Raw genomic sequence first — 17,285 nt, 5'->3', positions numbered from 1 at the left:
TCGCACCTCCATCCGGGGCCGGGCCTGTAGGGGAAGTAGGTCCGGCTCCGCGGGTGCGGCCGGGGCGGGGCCTTCGGTGTGTGCCTCCGCCGCGTGTCCCTCCGCGATCGGCGGTCAGGCGGTGGCGGCCAGACTGAGGGGAGGCGGGAGCTGGAAGTGCCGGGCGGACGTGAGGCGACCAGGTGGGTCCTGGCGGCTGAAATCGGGCGGCGGGAGCCGGATGCTGGGGGGGCGAAGGCGGGCGGCGGATCCCAGTCCTGGCGGCTGAAATCGGGCGGCGGGAATCGGGTGCTGGAGGGGCGAAGGCGGGCGGCGGGATCCCGGTCCTGGCGGCTGAAATCGGGCGGTGGGAGCCGGATGCTCGGGGGGCGAAGGCGGGCGGCGGGAGCCCGGTCCTGGCGGCTGAAATCGGGCGGCGGGAGCCGGATGCTGGGGGTCGAAGGCGGGCGGCGGGGGCGCCGGACCAAGCCGTAGTTGCCAGCCGCTCTCCTCCCGCTGGACTGACTGCCCCAGCGGCTTAGCGGCCGCCCCTGACCTGCGCTCTGGGGCTTGAATTTGTTCTCAGTGTCCACGGTCTTTATAAAAAGGCCTGGAAGCCGGTGCGTGGCCACGCCTGACATCCCAGCCCCTGGACAGGCCGAAGGCACAGGATCCCAAGTTCGTGTCCAGCCGGCAACGCAGTGAGACTGTGTCTCAGAGAGAAGCCGGGCGCGGTGGTGCACGCCGGAACTCCAGCGGCTCGGGAGGCTGAGGCCGGAGGTCAAAGCCAGCCTCAGATCAGCTCAGTGAGACCTGTCTCTACATAAAATACAAAACAGGGCTGGGGTGTGGCTCAGTGGTGGAGTGCCCCTGAGTGCAATCCCCAGGACCAAAAATAAACAAATAATTTAAAAAATAAAAATAAGAAGGGACACGGTGTCCTGGGGGTGTGGCTCAGTGGTAGAACCTTTGCTCAAACCCAGCCAACACTCAAGGCTCAGTCTTTTTATGCGAGGTTGGGGACAGTGTCCTGGCCAGCTCTCACCTTCCTTCCTGGGGCATTTCTTAGTCGCCTCCTTTTACAGAAGAAACACTAATGAGGCCTCCCTGAAGTCCCGGCTGTCCCTCAGCGACGGCCAAGGACAGTCACTGATGGCCTGTGAGATGAGAGCCGTCCCCCTCTGCTCCTGGGTCTCAGGGGCTCATCCCCTTCCTTCTCACAGCAGCTTTGCTTGTTTCCTGTCCTGGGATCGAGCCCAGGGGCACTGTACCACTGAGATCATCCCCAGACCTTTTTTTTTTTTTTTAATGTTACATTGAAATGGTCTCACTGAGTGGCCTGGGCTGGCCTGGACCTCAGGATCCTCCAGCCTCAGCCTCCTGAGGAGCTGGGGCGACAGCCCGGGCCACTTGCCTGTTCACGGCCTTCCCCTGAGTGTGGGGGACGCAGAGGCGCCTTTGTGGGTTGTTTGGTGTTGTCCAAGTTCAGCAGGTGGCAGCAGGCAGGAGAGCCCTGGCCTGGGCAGAGGAGCAGCCTCAGAGGCCCAGGGAGAACTCTGGGGACAGGCTGTGACCCCCGTGTGGACTTTGTTGTTAGAATCCACTCATCACGTTGTCTGAGTGGGAACAAGGTAGAAGTCCAGTATTTCCTGTCCCTGTCCCCTACCCTGTGTCCACTTTTCCCAAGGGCGACGTGGAGAGAGTCTCCTCCTCAGGTCAGGCCTGTTGCATGGCCTTTTTATTGTATCTTCTTTCATCTTTGTTTATCTATTTTTGATGCACTCCACTCTGAGCCCCCCGGTCTTTATATCCAGTCTCATTTGAGTCGGGGCCTCACTAAGTTGCTCAGGGCCTCTCTTGGTTGCTGAGTCTGACTCTGAACTTGCGGTCTTCCTGCCTCAGCCTGTGAGTCACTGGCTTCCAGGCGTGTGCCACCACCCCAGCTAGCTGCCACTTTGTTATCTCACTTTTCTTTCCTATTTTGGAGTGTGTGCGGTGCTGGGGACGGAAGCAGAGACTCGCCCAGGCCAGAGGAGCGCCACTCGGTATCCGGGGTTCAGTCTTAAGCCGGGGCCTTTCACTGCTGCGCAGCTGGCCTCGAGTTCCTGGGCTCCGGGAGCCCTTCCCCGCGCCCTGGCGGCTGGGCCCTCAGCACGGGTGCCGCTCGCTCCCCTGGGGTCGTGGCGTTAAGGGTGGCACAGTTGAACATAAGGCACATAAAGGTCCCACGGTCCCCTGTCCCCACAGGTGCTCCCCGACATCCCACACTAGAGCGGTGCACTTGTCACAGCGTGGTCGCGGGACTGCTGGTGTCCCAGTGTCCTCAGGCAGCTCCCCACCCAGCGTCCTGAGGGCTGCCCTGGGCAGTGCTGCAGCCCTGGCCTGGCCCTCCCGGGCTCGGCTCTCCCCTCGGTGGGTGCTGCTCACGGGGCGCATGGGGAGCTCCGGCCCCTGCTGACAGCAGCCCCAGGGGCAGTGTTACTTTCCTCTCTCAGGAGCAAAAGTGGCCTTGGGGTTCCTGAACGCGTGGACCTCCAATCGCAGCCACCCCGCGGAGGCTGCGGCAAAGGGACTGTGAGTTGAGAGCAGCCTCAGCAACTCAATGAATCCCTCAGCAATTTAAGGAGACCCTGTCTTAGATGTAAATAGGGCTGGGGATGTGCCCCACAGTGCCGCCTGTCTGTGTGACATCCCGCCCAGGCCCCCCCTTCCCTGGAAAGTCCCCCTGCTCTTCTGTCAGGACAGGCTTGGCCCCTCCTGATCAGGTGGCCTGGGAGTCCCCTGTGGCCCAGGGCCGGGTTTACCCTGGGAAGTTCTAGACACCCCCACACACACCCCACACACCCCCCCACACACCCCACACACCCCACACACCGACACCCCCACACACACACCACACCCCCCACACACACACACACCGACACCCCACACACCCCACACCCCCCCCACACACACCCCACACACCCCACACACCGACACCCCCACACACACACACACCACACCCCCACACACCCCCCACACCCCCCACACACACCCCACACACCACACATCCCCACACACCCCACACCCCCATACCCCTCACACACCCCCCACACCCCACACACCGACACCCCCCCACACACACACCACACCCCACACCCCCCCACACACCCCACACCCCACACCCCACACCCCCCCCCACACCCCACACACCAACACCCCCACACACACCCCACACCCCCACACACACACCCCACATACCCCACACCCCACACCCCCATACCCCTCACACACACACCACACCCCCCCACACACCCCACACACCCCACACACCAACACCCCCACACACACCCCCACACCCCACACACACCCCCATACCCCTCACCCCCACACCCCCACACCCTCACCCCCACACCCCTCACACACACCCATACCCCTCACCCCCACACCCCCACCCCACACCCACACACCCCCCACACACCCCCATACCCCACACCCCCACCCCACACCCCCGCTTCAGGGGCTCCTTCTCCTGGGTGTTCCGGAGTCCAGTGCCTTAACCAGAAAAGGCCGTGGACTTCAGGAATGGATTCTGGGCAGGAGTCCTCCCCAGGTCCAGCGCAGACCCCAGGCCTCTGTCTCCTGGCCACTGCTGCCTCTCCCTCCGGTCCCCTCTCCCTCCCGTAGCGGGGCTGGACGTGGGGCTGGGCGTGGGGCTGGGCTTGGTGCTGGCCACTCCAGCCCTTTTCTTCCTGTTGTCTTGCTGCTGTCTTCCATGGCTCTGGGCAGAGCTCGGCCCGGCCCGTTGGATTTGTGGTTTTGGTTTTTGGTTTTCGAGGTGCTGGGATTGGACCCAGGGCCATGTGCATGTGAGGCGGGCCCTCTGCCACCTGAGCTGTGCGCCCAGCCGTGGCAGTCTATTTTGAAGGGCAGGGCAGAGGGCACTGTGCTCACACACGTGTCGGGGGGCACAAGTGTTTCTGGCCCTGAGCTCACACCAGGCGGAGCTGGAAGGAGAGGGAGGGACCACACAGGGATCCTGCCCACTGCGGGTGAAGGCGGGGCGAGCCGGGGTGTCCTGGTGGGAACAGGGCCCAAGGGCCCTTGAAGTCCAGGCAGTGAGTCACCCCCGCCTGGGCTGGGGTACTAGTTTCAGGAGCATCCAGGCAGGGGCTGCCCAGGCCTGGGCCCAGGGAAGTGGGCAGGCGGGGCGGGTGGGCCTTGAGGAGCTCTGGGGGTGCCTCCTGCAGCAGAGGGTGGGCTGCTCCCCGCATACAGAGGGTCCCACCCAAGTCGGTGCTGCTGTCGGGTCTCCTGACCACGTCTGGGATGTGTGTTGTCAAAACTGGGGCAGCTCCTGGCTGGAATGGGGGACCCAGGGTGTTGTGCAGCACCCTGCAGTGCCCAGGGTGCCCACCACAGAATGAGCCCACCCCACGTCCACAGTGTCCAGCGCTGCCTGGTCAGGGACCCACCTGTGATGCAGCCGCTCGGGAGGGTGCGCGGAAGGTGAGTTGGAGGCAGGAAGACCTCATCTCAGAAAAACACGCCAAGGCTGGATGAGGCTCGGTGGCAGCCCACCATAAAAATAGCACCAAGAAAGAAGGGCACTGCCTCATTCCTGCCCTGCAGGGGACCGCCAGTCTCCTAGGGGTTTCCTCTGGCTCCGACCTGTGTTAGGTGCGTTCATTAACATAAACGGGCACTTTTAATTAACCACTGTTGTATTCAGTAGTGAGTTATTAACAAGTAAAGGCCAAGGCTGGGCAGTGGCTCAGTGGAAGGGCGCTCGCCTGGCACGTGTGAGGCCCTGGGTTCCACCCTCAGCCCCACGTAAAAGTGAATAGCATAAAAGCATGCTGTCCATCGACAAGTATTAAAAACTGAAAAAGAGTTAAGAGCTAAGCCCAGCAGGGTGGTGCAGGCCTGCCATGCCAGCTGCTTGGGACTGAGGCAGGAGGATCTCAAGGTCCAGGCCAGTCTGGGCAACTCAGACCTGTCTCAAAAGGGCTGGGGTGATAGAGCACCCCCAGATTTGATCCCTAAAACTGCAGTTAAGAAAAAGACAGCAAAAGGTCTCGGGTGCAGGCACCCAAAAGTAAGAGTTAAGACCCTCCCACGGGCACCTCCTGTTGCACCAGCGCCTGGGTTCAGGTCCCTGAAGCCAAAGAGAAGTAAAACTGGAGTCCCCAGGGTCCCCGAGCAGCAGTAAGAGTGTCCCTGCTGCGCTTGCCCCTGGACTCCCTGGTGCGGGAGGCTCCTCCCTGCCCAGCCCTGGATCACGGTGAGCAGATGGGAGGCACTGTCCGGGGCCGAAGCCACAGGGATCCTGCTGCCCCTCAGGCCAGACCAGCAGCGCTGGTGGGCCCTGGAGCTGCCTGCTGGGGAGGGAGACGCGGAGCCCTGTGTCCGGGCCTGGCCTCGGTGCTCGCAGGAGGGGCTCCCTGGGCGCCAGGGTGGCGTGCTGGGGCTGCGGGGTCCAGCAGTGCCCTGGCCTGCCCCGCTCCACACCGGGGCCCTCCATTGTGGCAGCACCGACGTCCCAACATGGCGGCGCTGCCTGAGGAGGCCTGTGGTTGTGGGGAAAAGTGAGGGCTGTGGCCTCCGAGCGCCAGCCCTCAGGCTGAGTCGAGGCTGGCCCTGGCCCTCCCACGAGCCCAGGCACCGAGGGCATTGGCAGCTCCCTGGACAGAGGGTCTTATGGAGCATGCACCCTCCTTGGCCCCTGAGGTGCATCAAGGTGGGACTCGGCTCCATGGGTGTGGGTGACCAAGCAGGTCCCCAGCTCACTTCCTGTGCTGGAAGGGCCCGAGGAGTGAGGCCAGTCCACGCCACACACAGCCACAGGCCCTTCCTGCTCTGCAGCGCCCGGGGCTCTAGCCATCCCTGGCTGTGCTACTTCCTGAGTCCCTCCTCCCTGTGGGGACACCAGCCACTTCCTCCAGTGGGACCTCATCTTAGCTTGTCTTGGCCTGTGACGTCTGCAGAGGCCTGCTGGGGAGTTGGGCCCGACCACAGCTCCCGGTCTAGGGCTGAACAAGCCTTTCACAGACCTGGATGCGGCCCGCAGTGGGGGCTGGGATGGCTGCTGTGGGACAGTCCCTCTGGGGACGCGGGTGCTCTGCAGTGGGCTGGTGGCCGTAACTACACGACTTCATGATTGGGTAGAAGGGTTGGATTTTCCACACAGGGTGTGCGGCTGGGGTGGAGCTCCCTGGCAAAGCGTCTGCCTTGCATAGCAAAGCCCTGGGTTCGACCCGCGGTTCCAAAAAAGACCAAAAAAAGAAAATCAGCAAAAAAAATCATTTATTTATTCTAATTTGTCAATTCTATCTATTTTAAGCCAAAAGAAAAGATTATCCAGAGGGTTGAGTGTGCCCCCGGGATGCACCCCCGACGGGAGCTGGGCCCCAGGACGCACCCAGATGGGAGCTGGCCCCCAGGATGCACCCCCGACGGGAGCTGGGCCCCAGGACGCACCCAGATGGGAGCTGGCCCCCAGGATGCACCCCCGATGGGAGCTGGGCCCCAGGACGCACCCCTGACAGGAGCTGCTTCATTTGTTTTCTCTTTTTCTTGTTTTGCAGTGCTGGGGAAGAACCCAGGCCTGGAGCGTGCCAGCCAAGGGCCCCACTGAGCCCAGACCCAGGACCAAGGTAGACTGGAAGGCAGCACTGGGGGCTACCTTTGTTCACAGGGCAGAGTCGAGGCTTCAAACATCATCTGCCAAACAGTAGGGTTGCCAGGCCAGAGGCCAGTGTTGCACACTGATCAAGAAAATACAGAACCAACCTCTGAACTTGGGCCTCACCCCCCACAGTGGTGGCAGTATGTGGAAACTGCCGGAAGGAAATGGGCAACTGTGGGCCGCACCTCAGCCGGGGAGGGGTCACAGCAGTTAGTTGTCTTAGAGGAACTATGTTATATTTTGTTTTTATTAAGAAAGGAAAAAGGTTTTGTGTTTGAGGCAGAGGAATTTGTCATCTTACCTTTCATTCTTCTAGAAGCTTCCAAAGGTCATTGCTGTCTCATCCATTTGTGGGAAAACGAGGAAAATCCGGAGACATCGCCACCCAACTCAGAAGTGCTGGGAGTACCCTGAAGGTCAGGGAAAAGGACCCCGAAGCAGGGACCGGCCCTGGGGCGCGGGAGGAGCCACAGCACACCCAGCCTGGCCCCCCGCCGCCGGCCTGCGGCCTTCCTAGAGCGGCACCCCGGTCGTGGATGGGTGTCCCTGATAGGACGCGGTGCCCTTGACGGGCGCCTGCCCAGGGGTTTGCAGGACTCATTTCACCCCCAAAGATGCTGTGTCCCAGGCTCTGAGGAGGCGGAAGCCAGCCTTCCACCCCCCAGCTTCTGGAACAGTCCTGGCGGCTCGGGTGGACGGATGTGAGGGCGGGAGGGGGCAGGCCTCTGGAGGGAGGCGCCTGAGCGGAGACGCAGGGTTGCTCGCCTTCCCTGACCCCAGCCCCAGTCCAGGGACGTCTCCTCCGAAGCTGCCGGTCAGCCCAGAGCCTGGTCAGTCTGCGGCCACATCACGGCTGTGAAGGCCCTGGAAGGCCTTCCGGGCCTCCGTGGTGGGCCCTGCTCCTGCACTGCTCTGGGCTCCTCCTGCCCTGTCCAGGTGACAGTGTTGGAAGGAACCCCAGCACTGTTCTGGACGCGCCCTGAACGGGCGCCGCCGGCCGCGCAGCCTGAGTGTCTTTGTGCTGTGGCTTCTGTCAGCCTTGGGGACTGTGTGCCTGGTGAATGAGGAACTTAGGGGTGAGCAGGGCCCAGGGGGTGCAGTGAGGCCGGCGCTCTTCCTGGGCAGGCGTCTGGAGGTCGGTGAGACCTGTGAGCAAGCCTCTGCTGGAGCCCTGGTGGCCACGGGCACTGGGATTTCGGGGGCCCAGGAGCTTCCTGGCCCTGCTGCCCTGGCGGGGTCTCCTCCTCGGGAGGCAGGGAGCAGCGAGGGCAGTGGTGGTGGAGGTGAGGCCTGCAGGGCCCTGCCTCCTCAGCCCCGCCTGAGTGCGTCCTGGGTGGCCGCGCCACCAGGAGAGACACCAGACACCAAGGCCCAGGTGGCCTTGGGGGTCAGAGCTTCTCAGGGTCCGTGTAAGGTGGCCTGCCAGGTCAGTCCTCCTAGGCAGAAGAGCAGGCAGGGGGCCTGTTCCCACCCGGCAAATCCGTGCTTGCTGCTGGCTGGTGGGGAGCCGCAGCGGGGCCCGGGGACCCGGCGAGGAGCCCAGGCCTCGAGGAGGCTGCTGGGCTGCATCCTGCTCTAGACTGTCCACCTGCGTGTGCGCAGGGTGCTGGTGGGTCCGCCTCCTTCTGACCTGGGCTCACTCAGGTGACTCTGGGTCACGTCTGGGGACACTGGTGGTCTTCATGACTGGTGGAGGCCAGGGATGCTGCTCAACACCCAACAGAGCCCAGGACACCCAGCCCAGGGCGCACAGTGCTGAGGGGAGGCCAGTTTACCTGTGTGTCAGAGGACGTGCACGTCTCCCAGGAAGATGCCAAGTGAGGCTGGGGATAGAGAGGGCTGGGGATAGAGAGGGCTGGGGATAGTGCGGGGGCTGGGGATAGTGCGGGGCTGGGGATAGAGAGGGCTGGGGATAGTGCGGGGCTGGTCGAGGCCGGCCTGGCACGCACAAGGCCCTGGGCTCAACCCCCAGCACCACAAAAAGCAATGTGAGGTGTGACGCCCTGGTCAGGTCAGTCCAGGTGGCAGGGAGCCTGAGGTGAGGCCCAGGCACTGCCGGCAGTGCAACAAGGCGGGGTCCTCCCTGCCCTGGTACAACCGGGGAGCCACGTCCCCATGCGTGTCCCCCGTGTCGGGGGTCAGCCCGCACCTCGTCCGGTGCACTTGTCGTGGCTGTGCAGCCGGAGCCTGGCCAGTGCTGAGCCCAGGAGGAGCTGCCGCAGAGGCCGGCGCCCGGTGACAGCCTTGCTGAGGCTGTGGCTGAGTGCGTGCACCTCGCTGTGTCAAGCATGCAAGTCAGCGATTAATGCATCCTCAGGGTTGGGTCCAGAACATTCCATCCCACCAGAAGCAAGCCCCGCCCCTCCCACCCCTGCAACTGCGGTCCTTGTCCTGTCTCTGGGACTCCTGTCCTGGAGTCTCCTGTCACGGGACCCACGCTGTGACCTTGCGTGTCTGGCTGTCACTCAGCACCAGGACCTCAGGTTCATCCACGCTGCCGCTGTGCCACCGCGTTCCTGCCCTGGCCAAGGACGCTCTGGGTGAATGACGTCACGTCTGTCCTCAGTCTCTTGGTGGATGCCTGGCTCCTCCGGCTGTGTGGCCTGGGCGTGTGAGCAGGATGTGCACGGCTTTGTGTAGCAGGACCTCCAGCTCTGTCCCCAGCACTGCACCATCTCCCAGTGCGGCTGGCTGGGGGCCTATTTCCCCACGCCCTGCCACACTGTGCTCTCTGGTTACACTCACGCTGACACCCGCCGTCCTACCAAGAGTGCAGCTGGCTCGTCCCGTTCCTGGGCCTGAGGCTGCAGCCAGCCTTCCCTCCTGGGGTTGCTCAACCCCTGCTGTCCCACGTCCACCTCCCTGTACCCACAGCCCCAAAGGGGACCAGAGGGCCAGCACCTGGGCTGTGTTTGCCCGGGACCTGGGTGATGCAGCCGTGACCACGTGGTGACTCTGCCCTCCTTTAAGTGGTGGCCGCTTGTCTCTGGGTTTCCTGTTGACACCAGAAGTCACCGTGCTCTGGCTGAAAACGGCATGCTCTTCCCCGCAGCTGTGGCCGGGAGCTGACGCAGGCCCTGCTGGGCCAGACCAGGGCCACCTCCAGCTCTCTGCCCCAGGCCCTCCTGCGTCCTCTCGTGAGGACCCTGTGGTGAAGCTGGGCCTGGACAGTCCTAAACCATGCCCCGACTCACAGTTCTGACCTCTGTGACTTCCCCCCACTTTGGGTGAGGGTCCTCGCTCTGCGCTGTCGGCAGGGCCGCTGGCTCTCTGTGTGCGGCGGGTATGGGGCAGCCTCCCAGCAGACGTGACGAGGACACCCACTGAGCCATGCCCCAGCCCTTTTCATGTTTTATTTTGGGACCGGGTCTCAGTTGCTGAGGCTGGCCTTGGCCTCCCCGGAGCTGGGATGAGGTGGCAGCGGTGCCCGGCTCCTGGAGGTTTCTGTACTTAGGTGTGTAAGGTCCCCAGTTCACGTCCGCCTGGAGCCTGGCAGTGGAGCCCTATTTGGAAGTGCCACCTTTGACGATGTGCCTTAGTTGGGGTGAGATCACCCTGGAGTAGCGTGACTCCCGTCCATGATGCAGCAGGAGCCTGCTGACGACGTCCAGGGGTCCAGGTCGGGGCGGGCGGGGCCGGCTCCCTCCGAGGCCCAGGCAGGGTCGTCCAGGCCCCTCCACAGCACGTGGTCCTCGGTGTCCTGGGCTGTGGCCTTTTTCACGTGGCGTCCCCACTGTGTCGTCTCACGAGGACACTGACTGTCACTTCCCACTGCTGGACACTCAGGGTCACCCAGGGGAACTGGGCTCCATGAAATAACACACAGAGGCAGAGATACTTTCTTCTTTGGGTCCTGGGACGGTTCCTCTGACCTTGGGGTCTGTGGAGAGAGAGAGAGGGAGAGAGAGCACGTGCTGAACCCTTTTATTGAGGACAAGCCATTCAGAGGAGGCCAGGGGCAGGTTACAGAGGAGCAGGCGAGCGCAGCTCAGTCCCCGGGAGTGACACCTACACCCGGAGACCCTCCCAAGTCACCACGAAATGTAGGGACTGGTCAGAGCCTCGTGCTTCGGGACTGGAAGGCGTGGTCATTCAGAGCTGTTCCCACAACTGACCACTGGATTCAGGACCACCCAGTTGGCCCAGGGTCACCTCCTCCCAGGATTCGGCTTTCTCCTGTCCTCAGTGACCCTTTGTCAGAACCTGTGCACACGTGTGACCTCAGCAGCTTAGCAAGACCCCGTCTCCCAAGAAAATAGGACGGGGGCTGGGTCGCAGCTCCGTGGGAGAGACTGGCCACATCACAGACTGAACTGAGGGAGGATTTGTCATCTGCAGCTAACACTGTTTTTATTTATTTATTTATTTTAAAATATATATTTATTTTTAGTTCTCGGCAGACACAGCATCTTTGTTGGTATGTGGTGCTGAGGGTCGAACCCGTACCGCATGCATGCCAGGCGAGCGCGCTGCCGCTTGAGCCACATCCCAGCCCACTAACACTGTTTTTAAAACAGAAAAATTAAAAAAAAATAAAAAGGGCTGGAGTGTGGCTCAGAGATGAAGCACCTCTGGATTTAGTGCCTTGTACCAAAAATTAAAGATCACCGGTGAAGGCTGGAGGTCCCATGTGGCAGCTCCTATGATGGCCACCACCGCAGACCTCAGCTTGTCCTCACAGGCAGCCTCTGGGCACGGTGGGTCTAGCCTGCCGGATCCAGCGAAGGATCCAGCTGTCCCGGGCACCACAGGCCCTGCCTCTCAGTGTCCCCTCCTCTGGGGTGGCCCCGCTGTGCCACGTAGCCATGGGGCCACCTGTCCCTGAGTAGCAGGCCCCGGTTGGTGCAGCTGCGTCACGCTCCAGGCCACTGTGCAGACGGCAGGAGCAGCCATGGCCCCACCGTCCTGAGCCCTCCGCCCACTGTGTTTCAGGTCCAGAGGAGGAGTCGTGGGCTTGGTGGCCTCCCTGGGCCTCTGTCGGCCTGCCTCCTGGACTGTCCGCCTGTCCTTGGCAGCGTCCCAAGACGGTGGTTCTGCCACAATGTCCAGCCCCTTCCTGAAGCAAGTCTTCAACAAGGACAAGACCTTCCGGCCCAAGCGCAAGTTCGAGCCAGGCACCCAGCGCTTCGAGCTGCACAAGAGGGCCCAGGCGTCGCTGAACGCGGGGCTGGACCTGCGGCTGGCTGTGCAGCTGCCCCCGGGCGAGGAGCTCAACGACTGGGTGGCCGTGCACGTGGTGGACTTCTTCAACCGCATCAACCTCATCTACGGCACCATCAGCGACGGCTGCACGGAGCAGTCCTGCCCCGTCATGTCTGGGGGGCCCAAGTATGAGTACCGCTGGCAGGATGAGCACCGCTTCCGCAAGCCCACGGCGCTGTCTGCCCCCAGGTACATGGACCTGCTGATGGACTGGGTGGAGGTGCAGATCAACAACGAGGACATTTTCCCCACCAACGTCGGTGAGTTCCCGGCCGCCAGGGTCCAGCGCGGGACCAGGCAGGCAGAGGGCCGGGGCCAGCTCAGCCCTGGGCTGACCAGCTGAGCTCCTCATCCTGCCCCCAGCCTGGAAGTGTGCAGATCGGGGTTTGTAGAGGTCACAGAGCTGCACAGCTTCACCTCTCTGGTCTGATTTCAGAAAGTTCCTGTCTGGGCACAGCGTGGCTAGGCAGAGCCCTCGAGTTCACACAGTACTGGCCTGGCCCCTGGGGACACGTGGGCCACATGTCCCATAAGAGCAGGGAGAGGGGGGTGCCCCTGGTGGCGGGGCTCTGCTGGCCTGCGTGAGGCCCTGGTTCATCCAGCACCCAAAAGAGCCCTGGAGAGAGCGGCCCTGGGGGCCGGTGACAGTTGGGGCACCTGAGAGAGACCCTGCAGGGACCAGCAAGGACAGGGTCAGCTGCTGCAGGAGAGGCGCTGTGGCCTCAGCCTCCCGGGGTGACCCAGCAGGTAGGATTCTGCAATGGGAGGGGACAGGGGTCCACAGTCCCTCCTGCCTGCCTGGGCTGGCCACTGCTTGGTCCCCGCTTCTCTCTGCCTCTGCGCCCCACCAGGTGAGGGACGGTCTCCTCCCTCCTGTCGGAGCCTCTGCAGCCAGTGTGCACTGGAAAGGAGCCGGCACGGCCTCCCGAGCCCCAGCCCAGCCTCCTCCTGGCCCGTCTGTGCCCCCATCCCGCTCCCCAGCGGGCCCTCGGAGTGGGCCCCCCAGCCTGCCAGAGGCCACCGCCCACCACCCAGCTCCTCTCTGCTCCCAAAGGGGACGACCCGCCCTCGTGGCCTCCGCCCCAGGGCTTCTCACCAGAAACAAGGCTCGGACAGCGGGTTCAGAAGTGGCTGCAGAGGCGCCTGGGGGTCCAAGGGCCACGGCAACTCGCGCCACGCAGGTGCCTCGCCACACACTTGTGCGCCCTCTTGCCGCTCTGGGTGCAGGGTCGGGCCCGCCCGAGTAGACCCAGGGGCTGCGGTAGCCTCCCGAGGCCCAGGGAGCATCCTCGTCCCCTCCTCCAGCTCTAGAGCCAGCAGCACAGTGTCTTCCAGGCCCTCTGACCCCAACTCCCTGCCTCCTCTCCAGAGGACCCTGTGGTCACCCTCGGTGACTCTAGTCCCACCCCAGAGCCCCTTTTCCCACAGAGGCCAGGTACACAAACTGAGAATTCTGACATGGGACATCTGTGTGCTTTATTCAGTGACCCCAGGCCCCAGAAAGCACAGTGCTGTCCACCTGCCGACGCTCTTCAGCTTGTGGGTGTGTGTTTTGCAGCCACACCCATGACCCTCGTGGCTGGGGAGGCTGAAGCAGGAGGCCAAGGCAGGAGGATGGCAGTGCAAAGCCCGCCTGGGCTGCTTAGTGAGCCCTGAGTAACGCGGGAGACCCTGACTCCCAATCAAGTAAACAGCGCTCGGGGTGCGGCCAGTGGGCGCCCCGGTCAGCTCCCAGCACGGCCGTGGACGTGCAGGATGGACGCTGTGGCGCTCCGCAGCTGGCCGTGTTGTCTGTCTCTCCCTGGCCACGGCAATGCTCAGTGGCCCTGCTGGGATGACCTGTGTCCAGCCCAGGGCGCCTGTGTCACCTTGGCGTCCTGTGGTCTGGTTCGGGCGGTTCATGGACAGAGTCCTCTGGGACGAGGGGAAGGAGCCGTGGTGGGCGTTGCAGTGGGGGCTTCTGAGGGAGCTTCCTGGGGTCAGAGGCAGCCCCAGTGGGATCACCAGGTGGGGCCAGCCAGGCTCAGGCCGCTGCCCTCGTTCTGGGGAAAGGGGCCCTTCCTGGGCACAGCCCAGCTGCCTCCCCAGCGGCCTCCTCTCTGAGCTGCGGGCAGCAACGTCCTGGTGCCCAGGAGGCAGGCTGTGGGGCCCGGGGCAGGCCTCAGCTGCCCTGCGCCTCGAGAGTCCAGGCTGGTGGCTCCAGTGGAGGGCACCCTCGGCCTGCAGCGTCCTCGCCCTGTCCCCCACCTGCCAGGCACGCCGTTCCCCAAGAGCTTCCTGCAGGCGGCGCGGAAGATCCTGTCGCGCCTGTTCCGCGTCTTCGTGCACGTGTACATCCACCACTTCGACCGCATCGCGCAGATGGGCTCCGAGGCCCACGTCAACACCTGCTACAAGCACTTCTACTACTTTGTCACCGAGTTCGGCCTCATCGACACCAAGGAGCTGGAGCCGCTGGTGAGAGGCCGCGGGCTGCGGGGGCCATGCAGAGGGGCCTGGGCTCGGCCTCGGAAGGCTCTGGGCAGCCTGTGCCCACAGCCCTGGCCAAGAGGCTCAGAAGCCACCAGCCAATGCCACCACCACAGGCAGAGGGAGGCGTGAGGGTCCAGCCCCGTGCCAGCCCGGCCCCGCCCCGCTCTCCCGCTTGTGGAGGCTGAGGAGGGCTGCGCGCTGCCCAGGCTGGACCAACCTGGGTAAGGAGAGTGAGGTCCCTTCTTTAGTTTGGGGCCCAAACCCATGATGTGGTGACAGGGACTAGCTCGAGCAGGAAGGCTTTGAAGGGGGTCACAGGGCTGTGGTGCTGCTGGGCTTCTGGGGACGTGGGCACCGTCCCCTGCCAGACAGCCCACCAAACAGCAGAGGGCCCACACTTGGGGCCACCGCACCGTCCCTGCTCTGGGTTCATTCTGCCACAGAGCGCCTTCTGGCGGGCACCCCAGGGTGGGGCGCCCAGCAGGTCCAGGTCAGGCCCGGAGCTGGACCCTGCAGCTCCTGTCAGCGTCTGTCCCACAGCCCCTGCCCGCCCGGTGCCAGCCCTGCCCTCCTGCTGCCTGGCTGGGGGGCAGCGGGGTGCGGGCTCTGCCTGGACACGCTCTGGGACTCCTGTGCCCAGAGCGGGGTCCTCCTGTGCCGCCGATCTCATCCTCGCCAGCTGGCTCCCTGCTCTGCCCTGCCGCTTGGCCTGTCCTCGTGGGTGTCGGCGGCTCTGACGTCCTGTCTCTCTCCACAGAAAGACATGACCGCACGGATGTGCCGCTAAGAGCCTGGGCCACCACCAGCCTCCGGGGCCTGCAGGAGGGCATCTTTGAGTCCATGGCGTCTGTCCCCGCAGCTGAGCATCCTGAGGGCTTCGCACCTCACGGGGGTTGGCCGGGACAGCCTGGACACGTCCTCTCCCTGGCCTCAGTCTCCTCTGTCAAGAGGAGGCTGAACCTGGACACTGGGATTTTGTTTCTTAGCAACCGGGGAAACCCACTGTGTTTGTGGACCTTGTCCTCCTGCCAGGTGGCGGGGCTGCCACTGCCGCCCCCTCCTGGCCCTTCTCAGAACTGCCCCCAGGCCCGCCCTGCCCCACTGTGGCCTTCAGGCTTGTCCCAGCCAGGGCCAGGAGGGAGGCCCGCTCCGTCTCAGCCTCTCCCGGCCTCAGAGCCCCCAGCCTTTCCCAGAGGGGATGACCGGGCCAGGCCGGCCCTGTGTGGGCCTTTCTGTGCCCAGGCACCTGCCCGCGCCCGGCCGAGGGTCCTGGTGCTGCGGGGCCCAGGCCTGAGTGCTGCAGGTCTCGGGGTCCTGCCCCTCAAGGTCTTTTGGGAGGGGCACCAGGGGTTGAACCCAGGGGGCGTCACCCGAGCCGTCACCCTGAGCCGCCCGCGGCCCGCTTTGTGTTGACAGAGTCTTCGGGGTCTCCCAGGCTGGCCTTGGCCATCTCCTGCCTCAGCCTCTTGAGTCACCAAGGTGACGGGCGTGGCCACTCCCTGGCTTAAGATGTTCTTAAAGGTGTTTTTCCAACCAGTGACTAGTGACCCCAGGATGTCCCTTCCACTGCCACCAGCCCAGGAGTAGCCCCTCCTGGATGTGTCCACTGACTGCCCGGGGGCAGGAAGTGGCCTTTTTTCAGGTGCCTGAGAACTTTCTAGAGAAACCCTTTGTGCGCCCCCACAGGGCCACAGGACCAAACCCAGGGACACCCCGATTCCCTTGGAGGCTGTGCTGGGCATGACCAAAGGACTCCTCACCTGGCCCAGCTCCGCCCCAGCCACACCCCCGGCCGTGGCCTCCGTGGCCCTGCCCTGCTGACCCAGGCCACAGGGGCTCTGTCCCCCGGCACCTGGGAGGCGCTCAGCTGAGCAGTGCTGCTGACTGTCCTGCCTGACCCCGGAGCTCGGAGCCACAGGGCGTGTCCCCAAGCCCTGGGAGGCCACTGTGCCAGCAGCCATGCACCAGGAGGTCCCTGAAACCCCTGGCACTGCCCTCGCCCACCCTGCTCTGAGACCACCCTCCCACCTGGGCGCGGAGGACAGGGCACCCCGGCTGCTGGGTGTGCTGCCGTTTCCCAGCAGAGGAGGGTCTGGGGTGGGACAGCAGCCGTGGGCATCCTGTCCCCAAGGGGTTTCTCAAATAAACAGACGCATCGGGGCACTCGAGTCTCATGGGACCATCTGGGCAGCGGAGAGGGGCACTGGGCTGACCCCACTCACCTGCCGACTGGGCGAGGCAGAAGCGCAGCCAGGTCCCACAGGGCTGCTGGCCTGGTGGACAGGAAGAGGCCACAGTGAGGCCCTGGGGGTTGGGCTGCGGCTTCCTGGATACCTGGTCCTCAGCACCGCCCAGTGAGAGGGGACTGTCACTGGGAGGGGCTCCTGCGCTGAAGGCCACACCTCTGTGCCCCTGTGTCCTCAGGCAGCAGGGGCTGGGAGCAGTGGGCAGCCCACGTGGGCAGAGGACCAGGGCCTCTTCCTTCCTGGCCCCACCACACCTGGGCCTCCGCTTGGTCAAATCCGGAGAGAGGGCACAGGACCAGATGGGTCTCCCATGTGACCTAGTGATGCCACATGCTTAGCCACAGCCACCCCATCCCTGCATGGGACCCGGCAGGCCCCACCCACGTGGTGGACCCTGTGGGCGTCTCCAGGCCTCTCTGGTGCCCCTGGTAGGAGGTGGAGTGCCCCTCAGAGCCTGTGCACACAGGCGGCTCCAGCCTGGGCCTCACTCCAGCCTTCTTAGTGTCCCTGGGAGGAGTCTCCAGAGCAGGCCCCAGGGCTGTGGGCAGGGCAGGTCCTTCTGGGTGGCATCCTGGGGCCTGAGGGTGCAGGGCAACAGTCCCTGCCTCCACCTCTCCAGGCCAGGAGCTACCCAGTTGTGACAGCCAAACATGTCCCAAGAGGTGGCCCAGGGTCCCCTGGTGGCAGAATCAGTCCCATTTGAGAGCCTCTGGATCAGG

At 63.9% G+C, this 17,285-nt stretch overlaps 1 protein-coding gene across 10 annotated transcripts; it reads left to right on the top strand.

The window, feature by feature from the left end:
- The first annotated feature begins 23 nt into the window (after positions 1–23).
- Mob3a (MOB kinase activator 3A) lies at positions 24–16,483 on the top strand. 10 transcript variants are annotated; one of them, XM_078033206.1, is made up of 7 exons: positions 26–182; positions 566–657; positions 6,546–6,614; positions 6,966–7,062; positions 11,579–12,037; positions 14,103–14,305; positions 15,078–16,483. In XM_078033206.1, the coding sequence occupies exons 5-7, from the start codon at positions 11,688–11,690 to the stop codon at positions 15,731–15,733; spliced, it is 1,209 nt and encodes a 402-aa protein (XP_077889332.1). In that variant the 5' UTR covers positions 26–182; positions 566–657; positions 6,546–6,614; positions 6,966–7,062; positions 11,579–11,687; the 3' UTR covers positions 15,734–16,483. The 10 variants fall into 10 exon arrangements, with proteins under 10 accessions (XP_077889318.1, XP_077889301.1, XP_077889352.1 ...); XM_078033185.1 differs by having other exon boundaries at positions 6,963–7,062; XM_078033196.1 differs by having other exon boundaries at positions 566–785.
- Positions 16,484–17,285: the final 802 nt, after the last annotated feature.

Source organism: Ictidomys tridecemlineatus, chromosome 2 (genome assembly GCF_052094955.1).
Source record: "Ictidomys tridecemlineatus isolate mIctTri1 chromosome 2, mIctTri1.hap1, whole genome shotgun sequence".
In the NCBI taxonomy this organism is placed as follows: domain Eukaryota; kingdom Metazoa; phylum Chordata; class Mammalia; order Rodentia; family Sciuridae; genus Ictidomys; species Ictidomys tridecemlineatus.
Note: the sequence above shows the minus strand (reverse complement) of the source record. Positions and strands in the feature narration are given on the sequence as shown.

Bases quoted from the DNA above. Each gene is read 5' to 3' on its own strand.
- Mob3a (XM_078033209.1), top strand. From the start codon at position 11,688: ATGTCCAGCCCCTTCCTGAAGCAAGTCTTCAACAAGGACAAGACCTTC. The intron at 12,038-14,102 runs GTACATGGACCT...CCCACCTGCCAG, and splicing joins ACGGCGCTGTCTGCCCCCAG to GCACGCCGTTCCCCAAGAGC. The intron at 14,306-15,077 runs GTGAGAGGCCGC...CTCTCTCCACAG, and splicing joins CCAAGGAGCTGGAGCCGCTG to AAAGACATGACCGCACGGAT.